The sequence below is a fragment of the Gymnoscopelus braueri genome (genome assembly GCF_963280865.1).
Source record: "Gymnoscopelus braueri genome assembly, chromosome: 12".
NCBI lineage: Eukaryota > Metazoa > Chordata > Actinopteri > Myctophiformes > Myctophidae > Gymnoscopelus > Gymnoscopelus braueri.
The window spans coordinates 3,860,742-3,886,029 of NC_137614.1; the positions used below are offsets into that span (position 1 = coordinate 3,860,742).

General features: G+C 42.5%; 1 protein-coding gene across 1 annotated transcript; it reads right to left on the reverse strand.

Moving 5' to 3' along the window:
• Nucleotides 1–794: 794 nt before the first annotated feature.
• Nucleotides 795–1,529, reverse strand: LOC308097427 (post-GPI attachment to proteins factor 2-like; the record flags this gene model as incomplete). Its single annotated transcript, XM_080445187.1, has 1 exon — nucleotides 795–1,529. One exon carries the CDS (start codon nucleotides 1,527–1,529, stop codon nucleotides 795–797), a length of 735 nt encoding a protein of 244 aa, XP_080301313.1.
• Nucleotides 1,530–25,288: the final 23,759 nt, after the last annotated feature.

Genomic DNA, 25,288 nt, shown 5'->3' on the forward strand with positions numbered 1-25,288 from the left:
CTAGCGATCGAAAACATAAAGTATTCGTGAAAATGTTTACTACGGTAATAAAGTGTAAAGTCTGGCAAAACATCATTCACTTGAATAGAGTGTAAATGCTTCTAGAATAGACCCTACTCCTTGGGGTGTTTCTTTTGGCACTGTATGTATATTTGCTGTATAATTACGTGAAATTTGTCCTCTGCATTTACCCATCCTATAAACTATACTATTCTACGGCGCTCAAGGAGCAATTAAGGGGTTAAGAGTGCTGCTCAGGGACACACATCGACACATTGCTGGCCTGGAATCGAACCAGGGGCTCTGGCTCAGCTATGGCCGCCCCTGTTGTGCAGCCAACATCTAAGCCAAAGGGAATTCCCTATAGCTCGGGGGAGATATTAGACTTTCAGGCCATCAGGCTGAGGTTGTGAACCACTCTGCTACACTGGGCCATTAATGGGAACTGCACGCTTAAAATAATCACTTCCTGGGCTTCAAATCCAGGCAGAGCTTCCTTGCCGCCTGGTCGTGGGTAAATATCCCTTTATTTTTTAATCATTAAATTAAAATGTTTTTCATGAAGTAAAAACAAATTCGAGTGTGCAAAAAAACACTTGTAGATCGGCTATTTTCACTAGTTTGGGTCCCGGAGAGACATCGCATTTCTTGTTTGTGCTTCAACTAGAACGTTTGGAAACCACTTCTTCTAGACCAGGGGTCTTCAATAGGGGGTCCGGGACCCCTAGGGGATCCTCAGAGTTACGACAGGGGGGCCGCAAAATCTATGTGTGATAGGATTGAAGACCCCTGTTCTAGACGACCAGTACTTCTCGTTTACCGAAGTCCCAGAATGCCGTCATGTGGAAGGCCACGTTGGACACGACGACCATGTACTGGAACAAGGCAAAGACGGAGTAGCTTCCTGCTTCACAGAGCACGGCGTGCCGTCTGAACCAGTATGCCGCCGCCAGGCAACAAGACACGTTGAACAGGAAGAGACACAGCTTCCAGCGGTACGACGTCACCTCCTCCTCGCGACGTCGACGGGGGCGCCGTCTACTGATCGAGCGCCACAGCGCGCACGTCGATGACATGTAGAGCAGAGAGTACAAATTAAACGCGACGACCAACTTCTCGTGGACGGCGTACGTCTCGGCGGCGGAGGAGACGTATGCCAGCAGTAGCAACGCGGTGTTCTCCGCCAGGCTGCAGACGAGGGCCAGTCCGGCCAGCGCTCTGCCTGTCGGAGTGGCCACGCGCCGGCGGTAGAGCGCGAAGTAACAGGCGCTGGCGAGGTAGCGGTGAGCAGAGTGGAAGCCGACGCACGTCCTCCACACGTAGCGCTCCGGCACGAGGCGGACGGACGCGCTGACGGACGGGAGGTAGTTGGACACCGTTGTGTTCCGCGCGGTGCATTGTGTGTGCGTGGACTCCTGCTTGTGAAACAGCAGAGACAGGAGCAGACAGGAGAGTAGGCCGGCCAGAGCCAACAGAGCCGTCCCCACGGTCAGATGAGCGAGGGGAAGCCTGAGCAGAGGACGGGCCATGAGGGGGGATAGACCTCGACGAAGCGTCCGGGTGATTGTGAGGAGCTGCGCGGCATCTGTCTCTCTTTTCTCTCTCGCTGATCGAGCTCTGGGCTGACGTCACGCAGCGGCACACAAACCTGTTCTCCGTATATGGGCATAATGTGGACATGAACAAATTAACCCACTTTTTCAGATACTTTTGACACCAGGAATCAAATGGGAAAGGTCACTTACATGGTACAACTATTGGTTACTGGTGAAAAAACACATTTTAGACTCATAACAATTCTGTTTTATGGGCTGTCATAGAAATGTATAAAGTAAACATTCCAAGAACAAACCAATGTATAATTGTATTGCTTTTTAAGTTTCCCTTAGTCTGTGTGACTCCACCCTGCTCCTTGAGAGAAGATGGCACCTATGCAACATTAAAATTATTTTGTTTTGTTATCATGCTTGTTGATTAAATTAACACCTCTATGTGAAAAACAAGGTTGTTTGGTGTTGGGGGGGTGGGTCTGAAACAGGCCACCTGAGGTAAAACATGACCTCAGTGAGTCAGCTTGTATGTCCCATTGATGCCGTGAACGTTGGCTTCACTGTATTAATACCTTTAAACTCTCTCATACTTAGGAAACTGAATTCTTGTCTGTCTCATTATTGTGTTATGAGTGCCCCATCCAGATTCCTCTTAGACATGGCCTACTTATGTATGATCTTGTGCTGGTTCTTAGTCTTTTTTTTATTGTCTTTTTATACCCTGTAGTATTTCCACGTTTTGATACTGTTGACTCTTTTCCCTTACTTCCCCCAGAGTTTCTCGTGAAGCTCCAACTTGAGAATGTAAGTATTGGACAAAAGTATTGGTATCAAAATGTACTTAAAGTACCAAAAGTAAAAGTAATAAAATGCTGGAAAATAGCCTAGGTATAAAATAGGGCTAAAGTGGATAATGCATGTTTTATAATAAGTAACTAGTAACTAAAGTTTTCAAATAATTGTAGTGGAGTAAAAGTACAATATTTGCCTCTGAGATATAGTGGAGTAGAAGTAAAAGTACTGAACATTGGAAAAACGTACTAAAGTAAAAGTACCTCAAAATTGCACTTACAGTAAATACAGTACTTGAGTAAATGTTCTTAGTTACTTTACACCACTGCCCGGCGGCTCACCATAGAGGCCTAGTATTTGAAGTCAATACACATTTTTAAAACAATTACAGATGGAAAGGAATAATGAAATAACCCATTAATACATTATTGTGGCTGTATTCTAATCTGGGCAGTTCAAAAAAGCCGCGAGGAGCTGCTAAACATTTGAGTTAGATGCTGTAATGACACGCAACGCACACACAAGAATCCAGGTCCACTCCAATCCTTGAGTTAGTTTGACCATTTATTCCACAAACACACAGAAGTTACAACAGTTCCCAGCAAACTAATATAGACTAAACGTGAGACTTTTGCGGCCAACAGAAAACGTCGGCTCCCACGCTCACCCTTCTCAGTCCAAATTCCCACACTCTAGCACATTTTTTTTTTAAATAAGTAAACTGCAATATAGAAATACTCTGTTACAAGTATTCTATTTGTTTACAAAAGCCACACAATTAAATCGTTAATCGCAATTATTTGTATGACAATTAATCGTCAAGTATATTTCATAATCGTGACACAGCCCTAATGACCATTCAGATAACATCTCTGTGTATACAGTAAGAGACAGTGGTGTAAAGTAACTAAGTACATTTACTTAAGTACTGTAACTACCTAATTTTTAGGTATTTGTACTTCACTTGAGTATTTCCAATTTCCTTTTACTCCACTACAATTATTTGAAAACTTTTAGTTACTAGATACTTTGCAGATATACTGTACATTATTATATTATAAAACATACATTAACCACTTTAGCCCTATTTTATACATAGGCTATTTGAAAATAGCCGATCTACAAGCTCACAACGCTTCGCTGCGAGCTTGTAGATCTGCTATTTTCAAACATTTCAGTACTTTTACTTTTGGTACTTTAAGTACATTTTGATACCAATACTTTTGTACTTTTACTCAAGTAAATTTTTTATTCCGGACTTTTACTTGTAACATTGATACTTTTACTTAAGTAAAATATTTGAGTACTTTTTCCACCACTGATAAGAGATGCCCAAGATTACACCTCAGGGTGCTTTTGAACCTGCTGGGGTTCCAGTGGAGTGGAGCCCAGGCCAGGAGGCCTGCTGGTCTATGCTGCTGTAATGCTGTTTTTTTATGCTCGAATCTTCTTCAATAAATTGTCTACACTTCACCCTGAGTGGAATATTAATATTTCCCATTATAATCCCCGGAACCTACAGTTCAGGAGTTACAGGTCAAAAAGCAAAGTGGGCAATACCACCAGGGAGCCAATGGGTGGTATTGTTTTTTAGTTTTTTCCCCCTGTATAGAGCCTTGGACTTTGAACCCCTCTACGAAGTGTGGCAACTGGAAGAAGAAGAAGAAGAAGAAGAAGATGAAGAAGACGACGTGTTCCTCATAAGCCTACCTGTAGGAGCCCCGGTGCAGTATGGGATACACAAGAGGAGCCATAGGAGGGTCTGCACGGCTGTCAGTGTGTCTGTGCGTCTATCTGCTGTGCTGAGAGACTCCATTACTGAACACCAGAGCGAAGTTCACCTCCATCACCCTGCAGCGCTCTGAGCAAAACACACAAATAAGCACACGCACAAGACCACACACCATACACACACACACACACACACACACACACACACACACACACACACACACACACACACACACACAAGAATACACACACGCACAAGAACACACACACACACACACACACACACACACACACACACACGCACGCGCGCGCGCGCGCATGAACACGAACACGAACACACACACACACACGCACGCACGCACGCACGCACGCACGCACGCACGCACGCACGCACGCACACACACACACACACACACACACACACACACACACACACACACACACACACACACACACACACACACACACACACTCTGTCTCTGTCGCACTTTAGACACAAACAAAAACCTGCATGCGTGCGTACACACATCAGACACTACATTCCCTTTGCACTTTAGACACCAGTGGTGGAAAAAGTACTCAAATGTTTTACTTAAGTAAAAGTACCAATACTGCAATGTAGAAATAATAATAAGTAAAAGTCTGGAATAAAAAATTAACTTGAGTAAAAGTACAAAAGGATTGGTGTCAAAATGTACTTAAAGGGATATTTCACTTTAAAAAAAACTTTGGGTAATTTTATTGTCTACTCAGGCTTTTGAGAGCCCCCTAGACCGTTTTTAAGTTGCTTGATTCAGTATTTAGATATTTGATATTCATTTTATCAGACACGTCCCCTTCCTATACAAACCCATTATAACTTCAAACTCAATTTTTAACATGTTAGATTCATCAAAAACACCCGTCCTTGGTTCTGGTGACTCACTTTTATTGTACTGAATTTTTTTTCATTTTCCCCCAAAAATATGAAAAATAAATTAAAAAAGTAATCGAAAAAAACACGGCCCCCTCGCGTATTAGGAGGGCAGGGTGAGTCACCAGAACCAAGGACGGGTGTTTTTGAAGTAAGTAAGTAAAGTAAAATATCCACCCAATAACCAAAAAAAATCGCACGGGGCACTCATGCACACGCGCTGCGCGCGCGTGCATGAGTGCCAGGTGGCCCCCCTTAGAATAATTAATGCCCCCCTGCTGATTACTGTCTGTAGCCGGCACTGTGTTTGTGCCCATTATCCGAAAATAAAAAAAACTGAACTGAACTGAACTGAAATGATTATGCACCAGGAACAATCTTTGAGGACAACCAAGGGGCAATTGCACTGCCAAAGGTGTAAACATGTTGACATCAAATATCATTTTGTTCGATCTGCAGTTAGTGATGGAAACATTATTATTGAATACTGTCCAACAACAGAAATGATGGCTGATATTTTAACCAAACCTGTAAAAAAGGTCATGATTGAAAAGTTTGTGTATTTTATTTTTGGTGTTGAAGGTTAAAATGAAAAAAATAATTAAAAAAAATAATAATAAAAGTTGTAAATGTATGTCAAAAGGTTTTAGTCAGAATAAGATCAAGTGGGGGTGTTGAACTGTTGTGAACCATTGTTATCTTGAATGCTCTTATGCTGACGTCATATCAATGTCATCTGTCAATCACAATCAGTAGGGGTTGTACTAACACAGCTGGTGCTAATGAAGAGATCACGGCTCGCTCACTTGTGAGATCCAGTCAGTGTATGCGAGGCGAAAAACTTCTGGGAACTCAGATTAGTGTCATGTGAACTACATGCAGCGTGTGTGGCGTCTTTTATTCCTCCGTATTTAATCCATAGGCTATCTAGACCTTTGCTGGTATGGCTGCTGCGTCAACACACGTAGTTGTTCAACTTTCATTATTATAGACAGGGCTAAAACTTCACGTGCCCGCCCCCTGTCAGTCATCCACCTACCGTGAGGGGGTGTACTGTAGACTCAAGCGCTCCCCCCACTTTGACCAAGATAAGATATATCTTGACTTTGACCAGGAAGTACTGGAAGTCTCCACTCACGGAACTCTGTTCACGGAAATCAGCTTTTATTTTCAGCGTAATGGCGGATTTCGGAGCTTTACACATTATATAAGTATATTACAGTAGGAACAGAGAGCTTTACACATTATATAAGTATATTACAGTAGGAACAGAGAGCTTTACACATTATATAAGTATATTACAGTAGGAACAGAGAGCTTTACACATTATATAAGTATATTACAGTAGGAACAGAGAGCTTGGTAAAAATGTCTCATAAAGGAGGTAAAATTAGTCAAATGGAGTCTGTACGGCTGAAGATAAATGAACACATGACGTCGGTGGGAGAGGAGATATCGTGTGTTTTGGAAAAACAGCGTGGTGTTGATGTTTGTAGTGTGAAGCTTAATGTCAGAGTGTTTGTGTTGGAGCGCCTCAGTGCGGCTGCAGAGTTCATGTGCAACCTCTTCCAGAGAGAGATAGAGACACTAGAAACTCTGCTGGAGACAAACAAACTGCTGGACGTGATGCTACAGCCACACATCAAACTACACAGAGCAGGTTGGTTCATGCTCCATGTCAAACACATGTTTACATACGTTCAACACAAGCAATACAAGTAGCTAAGCTGCTAGTTTAACTACACTTGATTGATTGATTGAATACTTTACTAGCAGTTCGCAAAAAACAAAACAAAAAACAGCTTATAGCTTGTTTCTATTGGGGTCTTTTGTACTCAATTCATCAAAACATTTAATGGCAGACAAATATACACTTCGATGCAAAACATCATATAAAAAGTTAGAAATGAAAAAGAAAAGTACAGTACTAGAAACATATGTACAGTAAACAGTTCAGGGAGGGGGGGGGGGTGCGTAAGGGGGTAGTTTCGTATTGCAGCCACCTGTAACTGCTCTTTTAGAGCGGTTTTGAAGGAGAGTAGGGATTTACACTCCCTTATGACTGTTGGTAGGACGTTCCACATTTTTGTGGAATAGCAGGAGAACGAATTTAACCCCTTGTTTGGCTAAATCTGTGTTTTAAAAAAAAAATGTGATTAGTGGAGCTCCCTCTGGTGTTGTGATAGTGGACGTCATTGACGTTTGTGAAGTAGTTTTACAGGTACATTGGTGTCTTTGTGGTGTAGTGTATCTTGTAGACCAGGCTCATTGCAAATTACTGTACTCTGTCCTCTACCCTGAGCCATCCCACCCTAGCAAAAATGAGCAGGGGTTAAATGAGTTAGATGTGAGGCCAAGAAGTAGCCTTACCAGTTTGTTTCGGGATGTCTGGAGCCTTGTTTTTAAGGTCTTTGTGGTGTTTTGGTACCATGAGGTGCATGCATAGTCGAAGTGACTTTGGATGAGTGCTCCTGTTAGAGTCCTCAATGTATTCTTACTGACCAGAGAGGAGATCCTGTACAAAAGTTTTGTTCTTTGGTTGACTTTTTTGATTACTTTAGTTGCCAATCTGGAAAGATTTGCCTATAAAATGAAACCCAGGTAACCCACATTGAGTTGTGGTGCTGATTCTACCTCTTCTGTCCTCCTTCTGTCTGTGTGTAAAGAGGTTTCATCTGAACATGAGGAGAAAATGAGCCCCAGTCTCGTCCAGGAGGAACCACTACCTCCACAGATTAAACAGGAACAGGAAGAGGCTGATGTGTCAACATTGACATTACTACATAGGAAGACCAGTTGCAACACTCTCTCAGGTATATAAAAAAAAACGTTATACATGCTAATCTAATAAGGCTAAAAGCCCTACAATCAGCCCATATATGTTGCTACGTCAGATGGGTGTATGTTCAGAAACACAAGTAAAGTGTCAAGATGGTTATTGAACGCAAACGTATGCCTGTGCCTCCTTAAATAACAGGTACCTAATTTAAGGACATTTTAATGAATGTCTGTATGAACTCCTCTGAACCTTGCATTTAAAGAAACTGCTTGTTGACACTTGGGTTGTGCTCATATTTTATTATGTTGCCAAGTCAAGTTCAGCCACCTGTTGGCGCACTGTTCATTCAGTCAGACAGACAGACAGGTGGTGGCTGGTCTCACATTAGATCAGAGATCTCTACCTACTAGGACTGGACAATTAACCAAAAATGAAACCAACATTTATGCTGTGTTCACTCTGTCAAATACAAAGCTACAGTCCACCATTCATTTCAATGGAAGCCAGTGACATGAAGTTACAAAGCTACACCTGACGTTTGTAGCTGCTGCAAAATCTACAAAGCTACAAAGCTCCAAGTTGAGCTGAGCTTCAACTGCAGATACAAAGCTACAAAACGACAAAAGATTGTAACTGACTGTCTTGTGGACACGATAAAAAGACTACTACTGCTACTAGTACTACTAATAGTAATAATCATGTATTATTATTATAGAGATGGTCCGATCAGGTTTTTTGAAACCGATCTCCGATCATTTTCAAATCTGATCATCCGATACCGATCCGATCATGTTGCGCAATATTATCTTTTATATATTTTTTAACTTTTTGTATTTTATTTAACTTTTTTATTTATTAATTCATTCACTCATGCATGTATTGGCTGGTCGTCCAGGCCCAGAGGTGGACAGAGTACTCGACCCCAGTACTTGAGTAAGAGTACAGAGTACTCCTGGTTACATTTACTCCACTACAACTAAAAGTAGCTCAGTCAAAATGTTACTCAAGTAAGAGTAAAAAAGTACTTGCTTTTAAATCAGGGTCCCCACGGTCATGAAATTCCTGGAAATATTTTGAAATTGAAAAAAAAATAATCCAGTACTGGAAAAGTTTGGGAATTGATCAAAGGTCCTGGAATTTATCAAGGGTCCTGGAAAAATATTTGGCTATGCATTGTTTTTGGCTATTGATTTTGTTAATACAAAACATTTTCATAAACATGTATAACATTACACGAAATATGTAACATAAGTAGTTTTTCGCCGAACGGGCTGTGTGATGGCATATATTATTTAAATAAAATAAGTCATACGGATGCCATAATGAGTCTTCCAGTGAGCTATGCCCTGATTTTGCACGAAATTTTGAATGAAATTGTACTATTCTATATTCTATGCTTTATTTTTGCTACACTGCCTATTTTTGGGCATTCTACATAGGAGTAAGAGACACATTATTGCGCTGAATGATTGTTATATAGGCCTGGAAATTGGGCTAAATATTCTGGAAAGGTTTTGGAAAAGTTTTGGAAATTCATTGCTAAAAATGTGTGGGGACCCTGTTAAATGTACTTAAGTATTCAAGAGTACATGCTTTTAAAAAAGTAAAAGTAAAAGTACATTTCTATTTTTTTATACGGCTTTTTTAAATCACAAGTCAAATGAGTGCAGCATTGGTTCAAAACGAGTAAACTAAATCCACAAAATATTACATTTAAATATACTGTCTTGAACAAACTAAAATATGGCTAAAACCTCAGCAATTCCAATGCAACAAAATAACTCCTGATCTAAGCAGTAACAGTGATGTTAGGTTTTCAATGTAGTTAGTGGGTGCCAGGACCCAGGAGTATGCCATACTGTCTGAATGAAAGCCATACCATTTTGGCATACTGAGTATAGCAACATTGTATGCCTTTCATTGTTTTCAAGGCAAAAATAAAACGCATGTCACTCTGCCTTTCATGAATATTCAAGGCAAAAAAGTACCATATGTCATTGCGTTGTGCTAGCTGCTAACACCAAACTCCGCTGGAATTGATAGTTTTAAACTTTAAAGGGATCTAAAATGTTGTGCTTAACTCGACAATAAGTGTTGTCCCTATCTACTTCGATGGACTACTTTATTTGGGCTGTGTTTGCTGGATTATTTTTTTTAACGAGGCACAACGAGCGGGCGCGCGTGCACACACACACACACACACACACACACACACACACACACACACACACACACACACACACACACACACACACACACACACACACACACACACACACACACACACACACAGACTGAGTGAATGTTTTTTTCTGTGCGCAACAGATTTCAGCGTTGTTTTTTTCATAGCGTGTGTCGCATCGGTCTCACACTGTAAAGAAGTTCCACACCGCGGACATTTCAAACCTGCGTGCGTGCAGCAGAGCAGTGCAGCGAGATCATAACAAACACTTCTTCCTTCTTTTAAGGCGGCTGTTATTCAGCCAGCGTTTCACCGCCACCTTCGGATCCGGAGTGATATCAAACTCTTGACATATATAAGTCATGATCGGATCGGTTAATTGACCTATTTATCGGAATGACCGATCAAATTATTTTCATTGATATCGGGCCTATCCGATCCATGGCCGATCCAGGACCATCTCTAATTATTACTACTACTACCACAAAAATGTTCTTAACCAATCAGATGAGCATGTTTGTCATCGTTGAACTCTTCTCTGCAACTCTGTCAATCACAGTGTCTATGTCCAGGTTCATAAGGACGTCCTTCTCAGTAGCCATCAACATAAACGCCTCCAAGTGGTCCTGTGAGAGTGAGCTCCTGAGTCTGCTTTTAATGAACTTCAGGGTGGAAAATGACCGTTCACAGGCCACCTGGGTGATGGACAGAGTGAGAAGGAAATTGTATGCGAGGCCAATTATACGGTATGCATCCGATAGGAGGTTGAACTCCTTGAGGAGCTGGTAGCAGCACAGTGGACAGTCTTCGCAGGAAGTATATTTTTTTGTTGACTATTTCAACCTCTTCCTCTTCACCAGATCCATCCTCCACTGCCCTGGACATGTACTCAGCCAGTGGAGAAGCTTTAAATCTATCCCACTGTCCTGCTAACCTTTTCAGCTCACTCTGTAAGTTCTCCACTGTTGCCCTGCTGTCAAACTTCAGCAAACATTTGCTGAGCTCTTGGAGAGCAGACTGAGGAAGAGCACTGGTCTTGAGCTTAGAGAATTTGCTTGGGTCCGGCATACAGTCAGCATACAGGGTACCATGAGACAGAAACCTTCTGTAGATGGTCTCAAGTGCTGTGTCCATCACTTGATTATATTATGCACATTGACTTCATATGCTCGGTCTGCATCAGACAGTGTCTCATCATGAGCCGTCTCTCCAGCTAAGATGTTTTTCTTTCTTTGCCTTTTCTCCGGCAGTGTGGCCTCCACTTCAAATTCAGGTTCCTTATCCTGCTCCTGCAATGTCTTATTTGCCCATCCCACAAATGTGTCTGCAGCTGCCCTGACTGTCTTGTAGTCTCTTGCCATCTTTTTCAACTTGTCCTGTGTTGTCAGAACCATTCTATGGGCCAAGAGGATGTCCATCCCTTTTGTTTGCAGATACTTTGACAGTGCTGACGTTTCCTCAAATATTTGCAGGAATACCTGTGCTGGTCTCATACCTGAGCAGGGCCTCTATGTATCCCCTTGCTTTGACCCGGACTGTCGTCTTCATGGTTGCCTGTTCCTGTATGGCTGACAATGTGAGCATCACATCTAAGAGACCACTTTTAGTTTGGCAAAGAAACCAAAAACCTTCTTCAGGGCCTCGTGCTTGGCCCACCACCGTGTCTCTCCAAATGGAGAAAGCCGTCTGTGTTGCTTGTCCTGGCTTTCATTCTCCCACATAGTCATCCTTTTGTATGACTCTCTGATGAACACTGCAGTGTCATTGAGGAGAGTAAGCAGTGAGACACCTTCAATGACTGTCTGGGTTGTGTCGGCCAATACCAGATTCAGGACATAGCACCATACATGTACCTTATTTGGGGACTGTGCGGACAACAGGGTAGAGAAGCCTTTGTATTGACCTTGCATATTACAGATGCTCTATCTGTCGCACTTCCTATACACTTGTTCATGTTCAGCTTGGCGATGACCTCTGTCAGCATGGACAAAGTACTGTCCAGTATACTCCTTGCACTTGACCACTGCAATAAGCCTCTCATTAACCACAGTAGTTACATGTCTCAGAATAACTGAGCATTGATCCTGAGAGGAGAGGTGATGTCCTGTGTTGTGTCAATTTGGACTGAGAACCTCCCAGCATCCTGAATGTCACTGGAAATTAATTCTTGAATCAGTTGCTTAACTGTATCTATAACAGAATTGTGTTGTTTTTTAAATAAATGTAACAGGGAAACTCTGCCTTTATTTATTTATTTATTTATTTATTTAACAGGGACAATGCACATTGATCATGTCAGTTATTCACGTCCATGTAAATGAGCCAGAGTTAGCCAGAGTTGGCTAATTTTCATCTGTAGTCCCTGAGCAGGCTGTTAAAAGTGGTATAGTTATCCATACAAAAGGTGACATCGTCAACAATACAAAACAAGTAGGCATAGTACAGAAGACAAAACTACAGTAAAATATGAGAAGACACAGTGATTAATGGAGCCGAAATTTACTCTATGATTACAAATTTGGTTAGCTTTAAGCCATCTTTTAAGGTTGAATTTGAAGGTTAGATAGTTGGTGGTTTCTCTTACTTCGGTAGGAAGACAGAGAAGACTGTTTTACCAAACACACTCTGTCTGAATGGTACCTCACAGTCTCCTCTGGTAGTTGCCCTTGTTGTTCTGTCACCACTTTCTCTTTGCTCTATGAACTGTGTAAGTGGTGGAGGTGCAAGCCCATTTAAAACCTTAAAAATGAGACAAGCATCTGCAAAATGTTTAAAGCTATCAAAATTAAATAAATTATACTTTTGAACTATACGGCAATGGTGGTAACGGTTGGGTTTTTGATCAAGTGTTTTTAATGTCTGTTTGTAAAGTGATTCTATGGGTTTGAAAGTTGTTAGATTTGTCTGTGACCAGGTTGTGAAGCAGTATGTTATGTGTGAGAAAATCATAGCATGCATGAAGAGTTTGGCTGCGTCTGTTGTTAGGTATGGTCCTATGTGCCTGAAATTAGACAGATTGAATTTGATTGTGTTGGCTACTTTTTTAATATGTTTTTTAAATGTCAAGTTTGAGTCTAGTGTGATTCCAAGATATTTAAATTCAGATACTACCTTAATAATGTTTCCATTGACGATAATGTCAGGATAAACATTATCTGTGGAGTTGCGTGAAAAAAACATACAAACAGTTTTACCCCAGACTGACTGATGCTCAATTCAATTAGTGAGATGGTCTTTCAGGATCACATCATACTTTCCCAGGAGAAAAATGAGCTCTAAAAAAAAAGGTCTTTAGTAATGTCTTCTAGGGCATAGGCTGCCTCATTCTCTGCCCCCCTGTAGCTAAGCCCCCTCTTGCCTATAACCTTCACTACATCCACTATACACTCCATAACCTGTCGTTTTTTTCTGACCTGGTCTCTGTGAGCAGACATCTGGTTCCCACTCAACAAACTCTTTATGTTGGCTTTGGAAGCCTGCAAGAAATATGCTTCTGCACAACTCCTATGTGCATGGCTCTGCTCATGCTCCCTTGCACGCTGGTGTGGACGCCTCCAATCTGTCATACCACTAATACAAATGCTGGGGTCAGTGGGCTTTGCAAAGGCCAAACAAACGAAGCAACAGGCTTTATTACTTTCTTCATCATATGTTAGCCACTTTCTATTGGTGCCATCTTGGCAGGAGAAAGCTCTCTGTACCACTGGGTTCTTTGCCTTTTGTCGAGGGTGAGAGTTAAAAAACAGCTGAATGGTGTTTGGGTTGGGACGGGTGCTGGGCCTGGCCCTGGGCTGCTTGGGATGATTATGTTAGTTGGGGACTCTGAGGAGATCATCTCCACTGGAGATGATGTACTGGGTCTATCACAAACCTAGACATGAGAAGTAGAGGACTGTTATGAATGGGTGAAGTATGAACATGATTACATGCACTAATGTGTCTGCATGCAATCAGGACTTTGGTTAGTTAGCTAATGAATGGAAAAGAAGAACATAACGATCTGAGAATTGGACAAACACTTGGGTTATATTTTAGAAAGTATTTGATAGCTCAATATGCAGTATACTGTATAGGTTATATAGAGCGACATGACATAAGAGGAAATGCTTGTGCTGTTTTATTCTAACAGCAGAATAATTCAGTGTTTTAATAACTGTAGGCCTATAACCTGTGATAATGCTGAAACTGAAAGGCCAATAAACAATACACTGTGATTGAAACAATATGTGTAGCCTAGTACTGTACATACAGTATTTAATTTGTTTGATCAATGTCCTTTAAGCCCATATGGGCTGTGGGCATCAAGAAAGGTGCATGATGGCACTTAAACACTGTGTAACGGTCAGATATTATATATTTGACTATTACTATTTTTTAAATCACGGGTTCTGAATGATCTCTTTAAAGATACAATTGATTAGGCTGAAAGCAGTGCACTTCAATAAATAAACAGCAAATAAACACAGCCAGAAATAAAGCACGAAAGTAGTGGTCAAGTTTAACCCCTTTATCTACTACTTAAATCATTGACAGGAAAATAATACATGCATTGTACAAATGTAGCAGATCGTGAAGCGGCCGACGGTAAAGTCCGCGTCTCGTGCACGGCCGCACGCACGCTCCTATTGTTCCAATATCGGTCCGTGTAGCGTCTCCCAAATGCTCCCCCAAAACAGCACGAAAAAAGTAAATCCAATAGAAATCCAAAAGAAAACGTAATCCTCTCCAGAAGCGGAATAATCCAAAGAAACGTTCAGATCTCCACGGAGAGAACAAACATATCCACGCTGGATATAAACAAAATATAAACGTCAGAAAAACGGTGATTATTGACAGTAGTGTGCCCTTTGCTATTTTCCACTTATAGCTTAGAGAAATAGAAACTGGACCAGGTCTCCCGTGGACTCCCTGTCGGTTTGTCTGTAGTTTTTTTCCCCCTGAGGGCCGGCAACTTCCGCACAGTCATTCACCGACCCGTTAATCAATGTCAATCAATCAATCACAATACATCAAATGAAAACATAAACATTTGAACCCCCCAAGCAATAACAAAATCAAAACATAACATCACAAAAGATAGGACCTTACCCTTAAAGATGGCGTTATTTTAAGGACTATTTTAATATAGGCATAATCTTTTAAATGAGATTATAAAACTAAATCCTCTTTTAGACATATTTGGCAGCGCTACAACTGGTATCCTGATTCTGAGGATGTCATTATAGGTAGAATATATATTTAAAAAAGTGAAAGTAGCAGATCTACAAGTTCACAACACATGCGAGTTGTGAGACATTGTATGATTAAAGTATAAAATGGGGCTTAAAAGCAGCTAATCAATGAATCAGGATTGTATATGAATATGATTATTGTTTTCTAATACATTAGATAACTACATAGTTGCAACAACACACACCACACCATGCAGAGAACAGAGTTTCCAGTTCTCTATGTATTTATTGAGTCAATTGCGTTCATAGATAGAGCTAAGCAACCATTTCGGAACCATTTTGTTGATAAAAAAATGCACTTTTTCGACCGTGACGGTCAAAAAATTGATTTTTTTTTAATCATCATGCGTCGCGATTATGTTATTTATTATTATTACACACCATGCTTGATGTTGCTGGAGGGCCATACAACAGGCCCCTCCATGCTTACCACATCGCCATCTCCTCCTTCACGTGATGGTGGCAAGCCTTCCTCAACAAGTATCATCTGATCCTCCTCCACTACAAATACAATCTCCTCATCATGTACCACCACGGGCCCCTGGGCCTGGGGCTCGGTAGGAGCCTCGCTCTCTGAGTCAGACACGCACTGAGTCGGCAGGCTGCTGTAACCCGACACCAACACCTGTTGCTGCGATGGACCTGCAGCCGTGGTGCTCAGCCCAGCTTCCCCTGCTGCTGGCCCTGCAGAAATTATCTGTGTGATCTTTTTACTTGTTGCAGCCTCTGCCTCTAGGGCTTTTTTTTCCTTTCTCCTTCTCCATTTTTGTAACTCTTACATTTTTGTAACTCTTTTTTTCTCTCTCTCTTCTCCTCACATCACCATCTCTCCTCAAAGACGAGGGGGGGGGGGGGGGGGGGGTGTAGCAACATGTGGGGGTGGTACCCCTGGGCCATTGTAGCCCATATGATTGGGCCACTGGGCCAGGTATTAAGTTGAGAGACAAGCTAGTGGGCCAATGACATGAGATCCTTTCACTTTCTGGGCCGCCCAGCCCACGGTCGTCGGTTACCGTAATTTCCAGTGGCGAGCGCCAGCCGCGCGGCCAGAAATTACCGTAAATATCCTAAAACCGGGGCAATTGTTTTTGACCATTACTGGTCGGCCCACCGGGCATATGCCCCCTGTCGCCATGGAGACGGAGTGAAGCAACCTTTCCGTGGGGTTTATCAATCCCCACGTGTGGATCAGTCGACGGTCAACGCCTCCGTGTTGAATCATGAATGAATTACTTCAATCAGGCAATCAAGCCTACGCCCCACTCTCCTCTCCCATTCATAGAATGGACCAACACTCCAGCTGAATTAACAAACAAAAGCAACAGCGTAATACAATAATACAAATAATAACATAGCCTATCAAATACAATAATAACAATAATTACGTCCACTGGCCGTAACATATAGACAGCTGCAGTGTACACAAAGATTAAAACATTTGATTACAGTACAAAACTGTTCAATTTCCACCACAAAGTGTATTGGTGGAATGGAATGGTTGCAGCCGATATATATACAAATATCTTAGATAAATGAGGATAGATCTATGGTTTAGGAGCATTAATTTACAGCGGAAGTTACTCCAACTATCACACCAGAGGTAACACAAAGAAAAATAAAAGAAAAGATGTGTTCATTGTATCTTTTCCCCAGACGTCCTGCACCTCCCTGTGTGTAAAGAGGAGGTTTCCTCTGAAGAGGAGAGGAGCCCCAGTCTGGTCCAGGAGGAACCAGAGCCTCCACACATTAAAGAGGAGCAGGAGGAGCTACTTCAAAGACCAGAAGAGGTTAATAGGCCAATGCTGACATTACTAGCAGTGAAAAGTGAAGGTGATGATAGTGAAAACAGAGACACAGAGCCTGTAGCCAGCACCTCAACTGAACACATGAAAACACAAGCTGATGTAGAGGACTGTGGAACATCACATCCAATTAGTGATGGCCAGCTCCTCTCTTCACACTGTTCTGAATCTGACATCACTGAAGACAGTGATGAGTGGGAGCCCAGTGTAGATCAGTCACCTTTAAACACACTGAAGTCACACAAGACACAACATTTGGACGGATTGTCTTTGAGCAACAAGATGTCCCAGGACCTGAAATCATCGAAAGAAACTCACTCCATGCAGAGTCACACAGGGAAGAAAAGTTTTAGTTGTACAGTGTGTAGCAAAATGTTTAATCTTAAGGGAACTCTAAAGACCCACATGAGGACTCATACGGGGGAAATGCCCTTTACTTGTGCAGTTTGTAGCAAATACTTTAGACACTTGAGTAGTCTAAAAATACACATGAAGACCCATACAGGGGAAAAGCCATTTACTTGTATAGTTTGTGGCCATGGCTGTATTCATAAGGGTCATCTAAAAATACACATGAGGACTCATACAGGAGAAAAGCCCTTTACTTGTAATGTTTGTAGCAAAGGATTTATACAATTGAGTCATCTAAAAAGCCACATGATGATCCATACAGGGGAAAAGCCATTCACTTGTACAGTTTGTAACGAAGGCTTTCGTAAAAACTGTAATCTAAAAATACACATGAGGATTCATACAGGGGAAAGGCCATTCACTTGTACAGTTTGTAACAAAGGCTTTCGTAAAAACGGTAATCTAAAATTACACATGACTACTCATACAGGAGAAAAGCTGTTTACTTGTAATGTTTGTAGCAAAGGATTTATACAATTGAGTCCACTAAAAAGCCACATGATGATCCATACAGGGGAAAAGCCATTTACTTGTACAGTTTGTAGCAAAGGCTTTCGTCAAACCAGTGATCTAAAAACACATATGAGGACTCATACAGGGGAAAAGCCATTTACTTGTACACATTGTAACAAAAGCTTTTGCCACAACGGTAATCTAAAAGTACACATGAGGACTCATACAGGGAGGAAAACTCTTTAGTTGCAGTTTGTGACAAACACTTTGGTCCAAATGCACATAGATTCATACGCAGAGAAGCTAGCCTGGTTCCAGACAAATCTGCCTTTGCAAAATCGCATCGCACTTTAGCCGTCGGCAGATTAGGTCTGGCCCCCCTCCATAGAGATTCCATTTCTCTCCCTCCGCAGTAGTGCGGAACCAACCAGGGCCCAGTATCCAAATGTGGGCGGGCTTATCACCTTATTTGGAGCAATGACGTACAAGGAAGCACTGCTCTGATTGGTTCGTGAACAAGGAAGCACTGCTCTGATTGGTTTAGGTCTAACCAATAGAGTCCGTTTGGATCTTTTTGTAACCGCCCCTTGGAAAAAAATCTATCGTTGATAGGGACCAGACTAATATCCACGCAGTGTGTCGTGTGATATTGTCTGGCCACGCGAGGCTACAGAGAAGCTGTTAGCTAAACGAAATGTTTTTTTTCAAAGGATCAATCTGAGTTTATAAATGACATCAGACAAACGTATGATCTAGTGCTGGGCCATATGACTTCAAATCAATATAACCATTAATTATAGCTTTTTGCCTCGATTATTTACGTTTAATGAACAGTGTTTATGCATTGTATAATCATTATAATGTATTACAACTATGAGAATTATTATGAAACAAGATCCTGGCCAAAATAAAAAAGTCTGTGAGTGACCTGTAATTATGAAGCTGTGTGATACTTGACCTTATAACTTATAAATGGCTTTATAATGTATTGTGATTATTGTTATTAAGCATTATTATTTATGGGTTCTTATAATTATACAGTGTTATAAGCAGATTATAATGTATTATGAGTATATTTATAAAGCATTATAGACAAAGAATCATAACATTTCAGCTGAGCACAGCCGCTGACATTCACTGGTCTGGCACTGTTATTATGAAGCACCAACATCTCTGTTGTAATTCACATGTTCAGTTTTGATAATTAAATAACATTCTGCATTTATAACACATTCTCTAAGCACTTCAGCTTTTCAGAAACACCACCACGTTGCTACCTACATGTAGGCTATACAACATACTGTGATCACTACCTACATATAGGCTATACAACATACTGTGATCACTACCTACATATAGGCTATACAACATACTATGATCACTACCTACATGTAGGCTATACAACATACTATGATCACTACCTACATGTATGCTATACACCATACTATGATCACTACCTACATGTAGGCTATACAACATACTATGATCACTACCTACATGTAGGCTATACAACATACTATGATCACTACCTACATGTAGGCTATACAACATACTATGATCACTACCTACAAGTAGGCTATACAACATACTATGATTACTTACACTCAAAGGTGATGATGGACCAATACAAGGTTTGTTGTTTTTAACCACTAAAACACCTGTAGTCTTAGAGAACTGGATAGAGTTAGCGTCTACTCCAAATCTCTTTGTCACAAATAGCAGATCTACAATATCACAATGTGTCACAAACGTGAGGCATTGTTAACTTGTAGATCTGCTGTTTTGGCAAATCCCTCCCCCCCCCCCCCAGAATATGGACGCTAGGGTTCAAGTGGTTAAATATAGGGGCGGTCATAGCTGAGTGGTTAGTGAGCCCGCCTAGGGAGCCAGAGGCCCTGGTTGCCCCAGGTACGATTCCAGGCCACGCCAGCATATGTGTCGATGAAATTAAATTTGTCCCTGAGCAAGACTCTTAACCCCTCAAAGACGAGGGATTGCTCACAGGCCCTCATTGGAAACAAGCCCGCAAGGACTTTCATGAACGTCCTGTTAAAAGGAATTATCCTTAAATCAGTAAGTGTTAACAGGCTGTGTTAAAGGTGCTATTTGTTGTGGCAGCTCAGGGGGAATGGAGGCAGGCCTGACAATAAAGTAAGGCCTTTGTTGATTTTTTTCTCAAATCTGATCTTTAGGACTGACTGTTCACACTGTTATTTGCAAGTGAATCAGATCAGATTTGTGTATTCAAAAATAGCCGATCTACAAGTTCACAACACGTTGCATTGTGAACTTGTATATCGTCTTTTTTCGGCAAGGGACACCGTTGTACAACAAAGTATAAATTCTGCTTCAGTGTCAGAATGTCCAGACTGAGACACATCTTTAGAAATCACATTTGAATCACATTTCAAACTAGAATCAGTTTCCATGTGGTTTTATGCTGTTCAGACCTGATCAAATACATCTAGTTCCAATCTGGATAGGAAAACAATGTAATTTGGGCTGCCAGTCTGAACAGGGCCTTTTAGTGAGCAGAGAGACCAAGGATGGAGAAAACAGAACAGCTTCATTACGTTGAAGGAAGTGATGTTGTAGAAAGCTCACCTTCCAGATGGTTCCATGGTTCCTTGCCTCTACAACACATACAGGTTGTTGCCTCTGTTGTCCTTCTGAACAAAAATAACTGCCAATGGGGAGTTGGGAGCTTTTAAGGGTTCCTTAATTGATTTGCTGCCACAGGTGAGTCCTGGTTCAAAGTACCAATTGGCTGCAGCAATAAGTCTGGATGCGCCGTTGGTCTGGATGTCCTTAAGATAAATCACTGGACATAATTATTATGTAATAATACTAGTTTAATCTTAGACTGGAATAGACCTTTTCAATTATACAAATTAAGGCTGTGTGTCATTAAAGTCAAAGTAAACAGAGTGGGTGCTGCTATTGTGCATGTTTATTTAATTAGTATCATTGGTGACACCTGTACAGGGTGTAACATTACACAACTATTTATGTCAATATTCAGGCAGAAGAGAAATGCTGAGGACACATCTTTTAGTCAGACAGAGGAATGTCAGTCCTCAGAAATATGAAGACAGCTCTCCTACCGGATAATACCGTCAGGAGAAGGCGTGCTCTACTCAAGGGGAGTCTTGAGGAGTAGTCTCTTGGGATTAACAGGGTGCAAGGAACATCGCACTCTCTTCAGTTATATTCTTGGTTTATTCTTTAGAGGTGAACAGCCCCAGCAGACATGTCTATCTAGAGAAACGGACGCGTTTCGGCACGTCGGCCTTCCTCAGCGTTTCAAACTAGAATACATCAAACAGGAAATTACATAATAGCTATGCGATAGTGTACAGCTGATTCTCATTGGTGAATATAATTCACTTACAATTCATTGTACTATTAATGTTTACATTAAGCATTACACATAGTATTTGTTTAGTAAAAATATTCTTAAAGTTTCCACAAACTCCACAACCAGAACAAACAATTCATAGAAAACATTTCATAGAAAACAATTCAATAATAATTCTTCATTCAATCCCTTAGGGAACTCTGTATTTAATGTATGGATCCAGTAAGCCTCCCTTTGTAATGGTTACGTGGCACTGTTCCGACAGCCCACCAGTCCGACAGTCCCTGGTGGTACAAACGGCGAGGCGTGCCCCGGGAACTATTGGGGACTTAGCGCGTCGGACCCGGCTCACCGGACCCGGCTCACCGGACCCGGCTCACCGTCCGTGAACCCACACTTTAGCGCCCCTCCGCGGGCGATAAGTTGGGGGGGTCCCGCGGCCTACGGACCGCAGGTACCTGGTGGTACAAGCGCTGCCGCAAAAGTTATCACGCCCATTAGCAGGGTCTTGTTTCCTCGCTGAACATTGTCTTCTTCCCTCTATGGTTCGAGCCGATTTCATTTCTCTTGGCTATGGTTTCGCTAGGTAGCTGGTAGGGACAGTGGGAATCTCGTTTGATTAACTCGGGCGCAGCCACTGCTGAGTTGTGGGACAGCCGGGGCGCAGGGCACGACCCACATAGATACGTAGCTGCTCGCAGGTTCATGTCAAGTTCCCCCGCCCCCAACCCATCAAGGTAACTTGCCTTACAATCGGGAACTTTGGTTTACTCAACTCCTGCGTGCGCCACCTATGTTGTCTACACCCATATAAGTTACTGTCCCGGCGTGGTCACTTGGCAGTGCCTGCACGCCCAACTCAGACCAGTCCGCAGCGCCCTTTAAGACAAGCATATGCTACTGGCAGGATCAACCAGGTAGGCCTCCTGTTCCGCCGCGGACTGCGCGCCCAGCTGAGGCACGCGCCGTGGGGTTACCGGACCGCGGAGTCGCCAAGGCCCCCCGTGAGAGGGGCGGCAGAGCTCCCGGCGGCGTGCACTGCGACGGTCACCACATCCTCCTTTACCCTGTACCCAGGTCGACGGGATGTTACGGGGGATCGGCGCCCGTGGCCCGTTTCGCAGCTGTTTGGTCGGTCGCCGGAATATGCGACACAGGCAGGGTTTGAGAAACGAATCTCCGGAGTGCGCCCCCGCGGTAAACGGATCTCATCGCAGAGCCCCGTGAGGGGCTCGCGGCGAGGCCGACAGCGGGGGCCCTCGGGCGGTCCGTGGCAGGGCAACTAGGGCAGACGGGGCGTCTCGGTCTCGCTAGGCCGGGGTCGGCCGCGGAGGAGTGCGGAGAAGGCCGGGGCCTCTCCGCACGTGGTCGCTCCGTGCCTGGTCGCCCGTACGTCCGTGCCGTACGTCCCCAGCGTCCGCACGTTGGGTCAACATATCCGGGCTGGGAAAAATTGGCGATTGGCTCGGGAGAGAATTTCAAAGGAGGGGTCCATGGCGGACCCCAGATCCTCCTGGGCTCGCGAGGACCTCCAGGGTGCCCGGCCGCCCGGCCGTGCCCGACCGGAGGCCTCTCTCTTCCCATCAGCCCGATGGCCACCGTGGCCTCCGATTTCATGGTTCTTTCCCCCCTCGCTGGTGTACTTGTGCCCCCTCTTGTCAGACAGTCATTAACATGCCTAGTAACACACAACATAACAGTGCTGATGCGACCTCTTCTGTCTTCCTTCTGTCAGTGTGTAAAGAGGTTTCATCTGATCATGAGGAGGAGAGGAGCCCCAGTCTGGTCCAGGAGGAACCACAACCTCCACAGATTAAACAGGAACAGGAAGAGGAGGCTGATGTGTCAACATGGACATTACTACACAGGAAGAACAGGTGCAACACTCTCTCAGGTAAAAGAATGAATGAAAGATAATAATATCATTATAAATATTAATCTAACAATCGTTAAAAAAAGAACAACCTTACACTCAGCCCATAGAACTCTTCCGAACAGTGTATCAGGTAAATAAACTACTTGTTGACACTTGAGTTGTGCTCCTCAGACTGGTCCACTGGCGCCGATCCTGTGAGCACCTCTGAGAAATTCCGGTCTGAGCATCCGTTAGAAATGGACCCTTCGCTAAGCCCCACCAACTGCACTCTGTCAGACCAAGGTCTGGCAAGCTCTGCTTGTCACCCATTGACTTGCATGTTGAATGACGGCTTTTCCCCATAAATAATCGATCATTTCAGGAGCAAGAGCTTCAAACATAGAACAGTGCAAAGTATATGCAAACATAGAACAGTATATAAAGTAAATTAAATAGCACCAATATAGGCTTGCTATTTTAATATAGCAAAATATAAATATAAAAAGCTATATAAATAGTATATTTTTATAGTTTTATATACATACTATTTTCTGTTGCCCTGCAGCAGGCTTCAGTATCTTTTTGGTGGCATGTTACACCACTAACAACATTAATCAGAGTTTATTTTTAATTCACATTTGTTAAATGTGTTACCCATAGAATCAGGTCTGCTCACATCACGGCACAGAGATGTCACGTTTCAACTCCGCGGACGGCCCTTGTTGTGTTATACGCAAAAGTGTTACCCAAAATAATTCGGTCTGAGCATGCGCAAAATGGCGGCCTCCGTGGAGTATTATTATTTCTATCGTCTTTCTAAGACGATTTCTACGTGGATTTTATTGTTTATAAAGTAGGATGCGGCCATGCAAAATGGTGGATTTGTAAAATATTTGCGGTAAAAAAAATATTTTACCAAGAATAATTTTTATAATTTTTTCTGTTGTTGGTGAAAAAACTGTAGTGCGTCCCATGGATGCCACGACGGTGTCATGAATGCGTCCTTTCTCAATAATGTGCGTCAGCGACGCAGGACGCAGGCCTATGAGCATCTCTGACTCTATGAGAAAATGGCCACCGATCGGATTAAAATGCTTTTTATTGAACAATGCGGAATATACAGGTACTTCTGAGAGGCCTGTACATAATTGTAATATCCGTGGCCATGGAGTTGAAGTTTATCCATGACTGTAACAGGAGTTTTCATGTACCGAACTGTAAGACTACAGTAGCAGTTAATAAATAGACAAACAAATGAATTAATATACTTCAACGTGCGGAATCCGAAACAGGCAGCGCTGTGATTCTGAATTTTGTTACAATTATGGTGATTAGTATAATTTACACCACCTGGGCGGATGGGTGAGTCGTGTAACTTTCCCGACGTTAAGCTGTGTATGTGTATGTGTTCAACATTTCAAAAAGAATATTTCATGATTACTTTCACTTGATCTTTAACCCAAACGTCCTGCAACTCCCTGTGTGTAAAGAGGAGCTTTCCACTGAAAAGGAGAGGAGCCCCAGTCTGGTCCAGGAGGAACCAGAGCCTCCACACATTAAAGAGGAGCAGGAAGAGCTACTTCAAAGACCAGAAGAGGTTGATAGGCCAATGCTGACGTTACTAGCAGTGAAAAGTGAAGATGATGATGGTGAAAACAGAGAGACAGAGCCTGTAGCCAGCACCTCAACTGAACACATGAAAACACAAGTTGATGTAGAGGACTGTGGAACATCACATCCAACTAGTGATGACCAGCTCCTCTCTTCACACTGTTCTGAATCAGACATCACTGAAGATAGTGATGAGTGGGAGCCCAGTGTAGATCAGTCACCTTTAAACACACTGAAGTCACACAAGACACAACATGTGGAAGGACAGAGATTGTCTTTGAGCAACAAGATGTCCCAGGACCTGAAATCATCGAAAGAAACTCACTCAATGCAGAGTCACAGAGGGAAGAAAAGTTTTAATTGTACAGTGTGTTGCAAAATGTTTAATCATAAGGGAAATCTGAAGAGACACATGATAACTCATACAGAGGAAATGCCCTTTACTTGTGAAGTTTGTAAAAAAGGCTTTAATCTAATGGGTAATCTAAAAAGACACATGAAGACCCATACAGGGGAAAAGTCCTCTACTTGTACAGTTAGTGGCTACGGCTGTATTCAAAAGGGTAATCTAAAAAGTCACATGAGGACTCACACAGGAGAAAGGCCATTTACTTGTACAG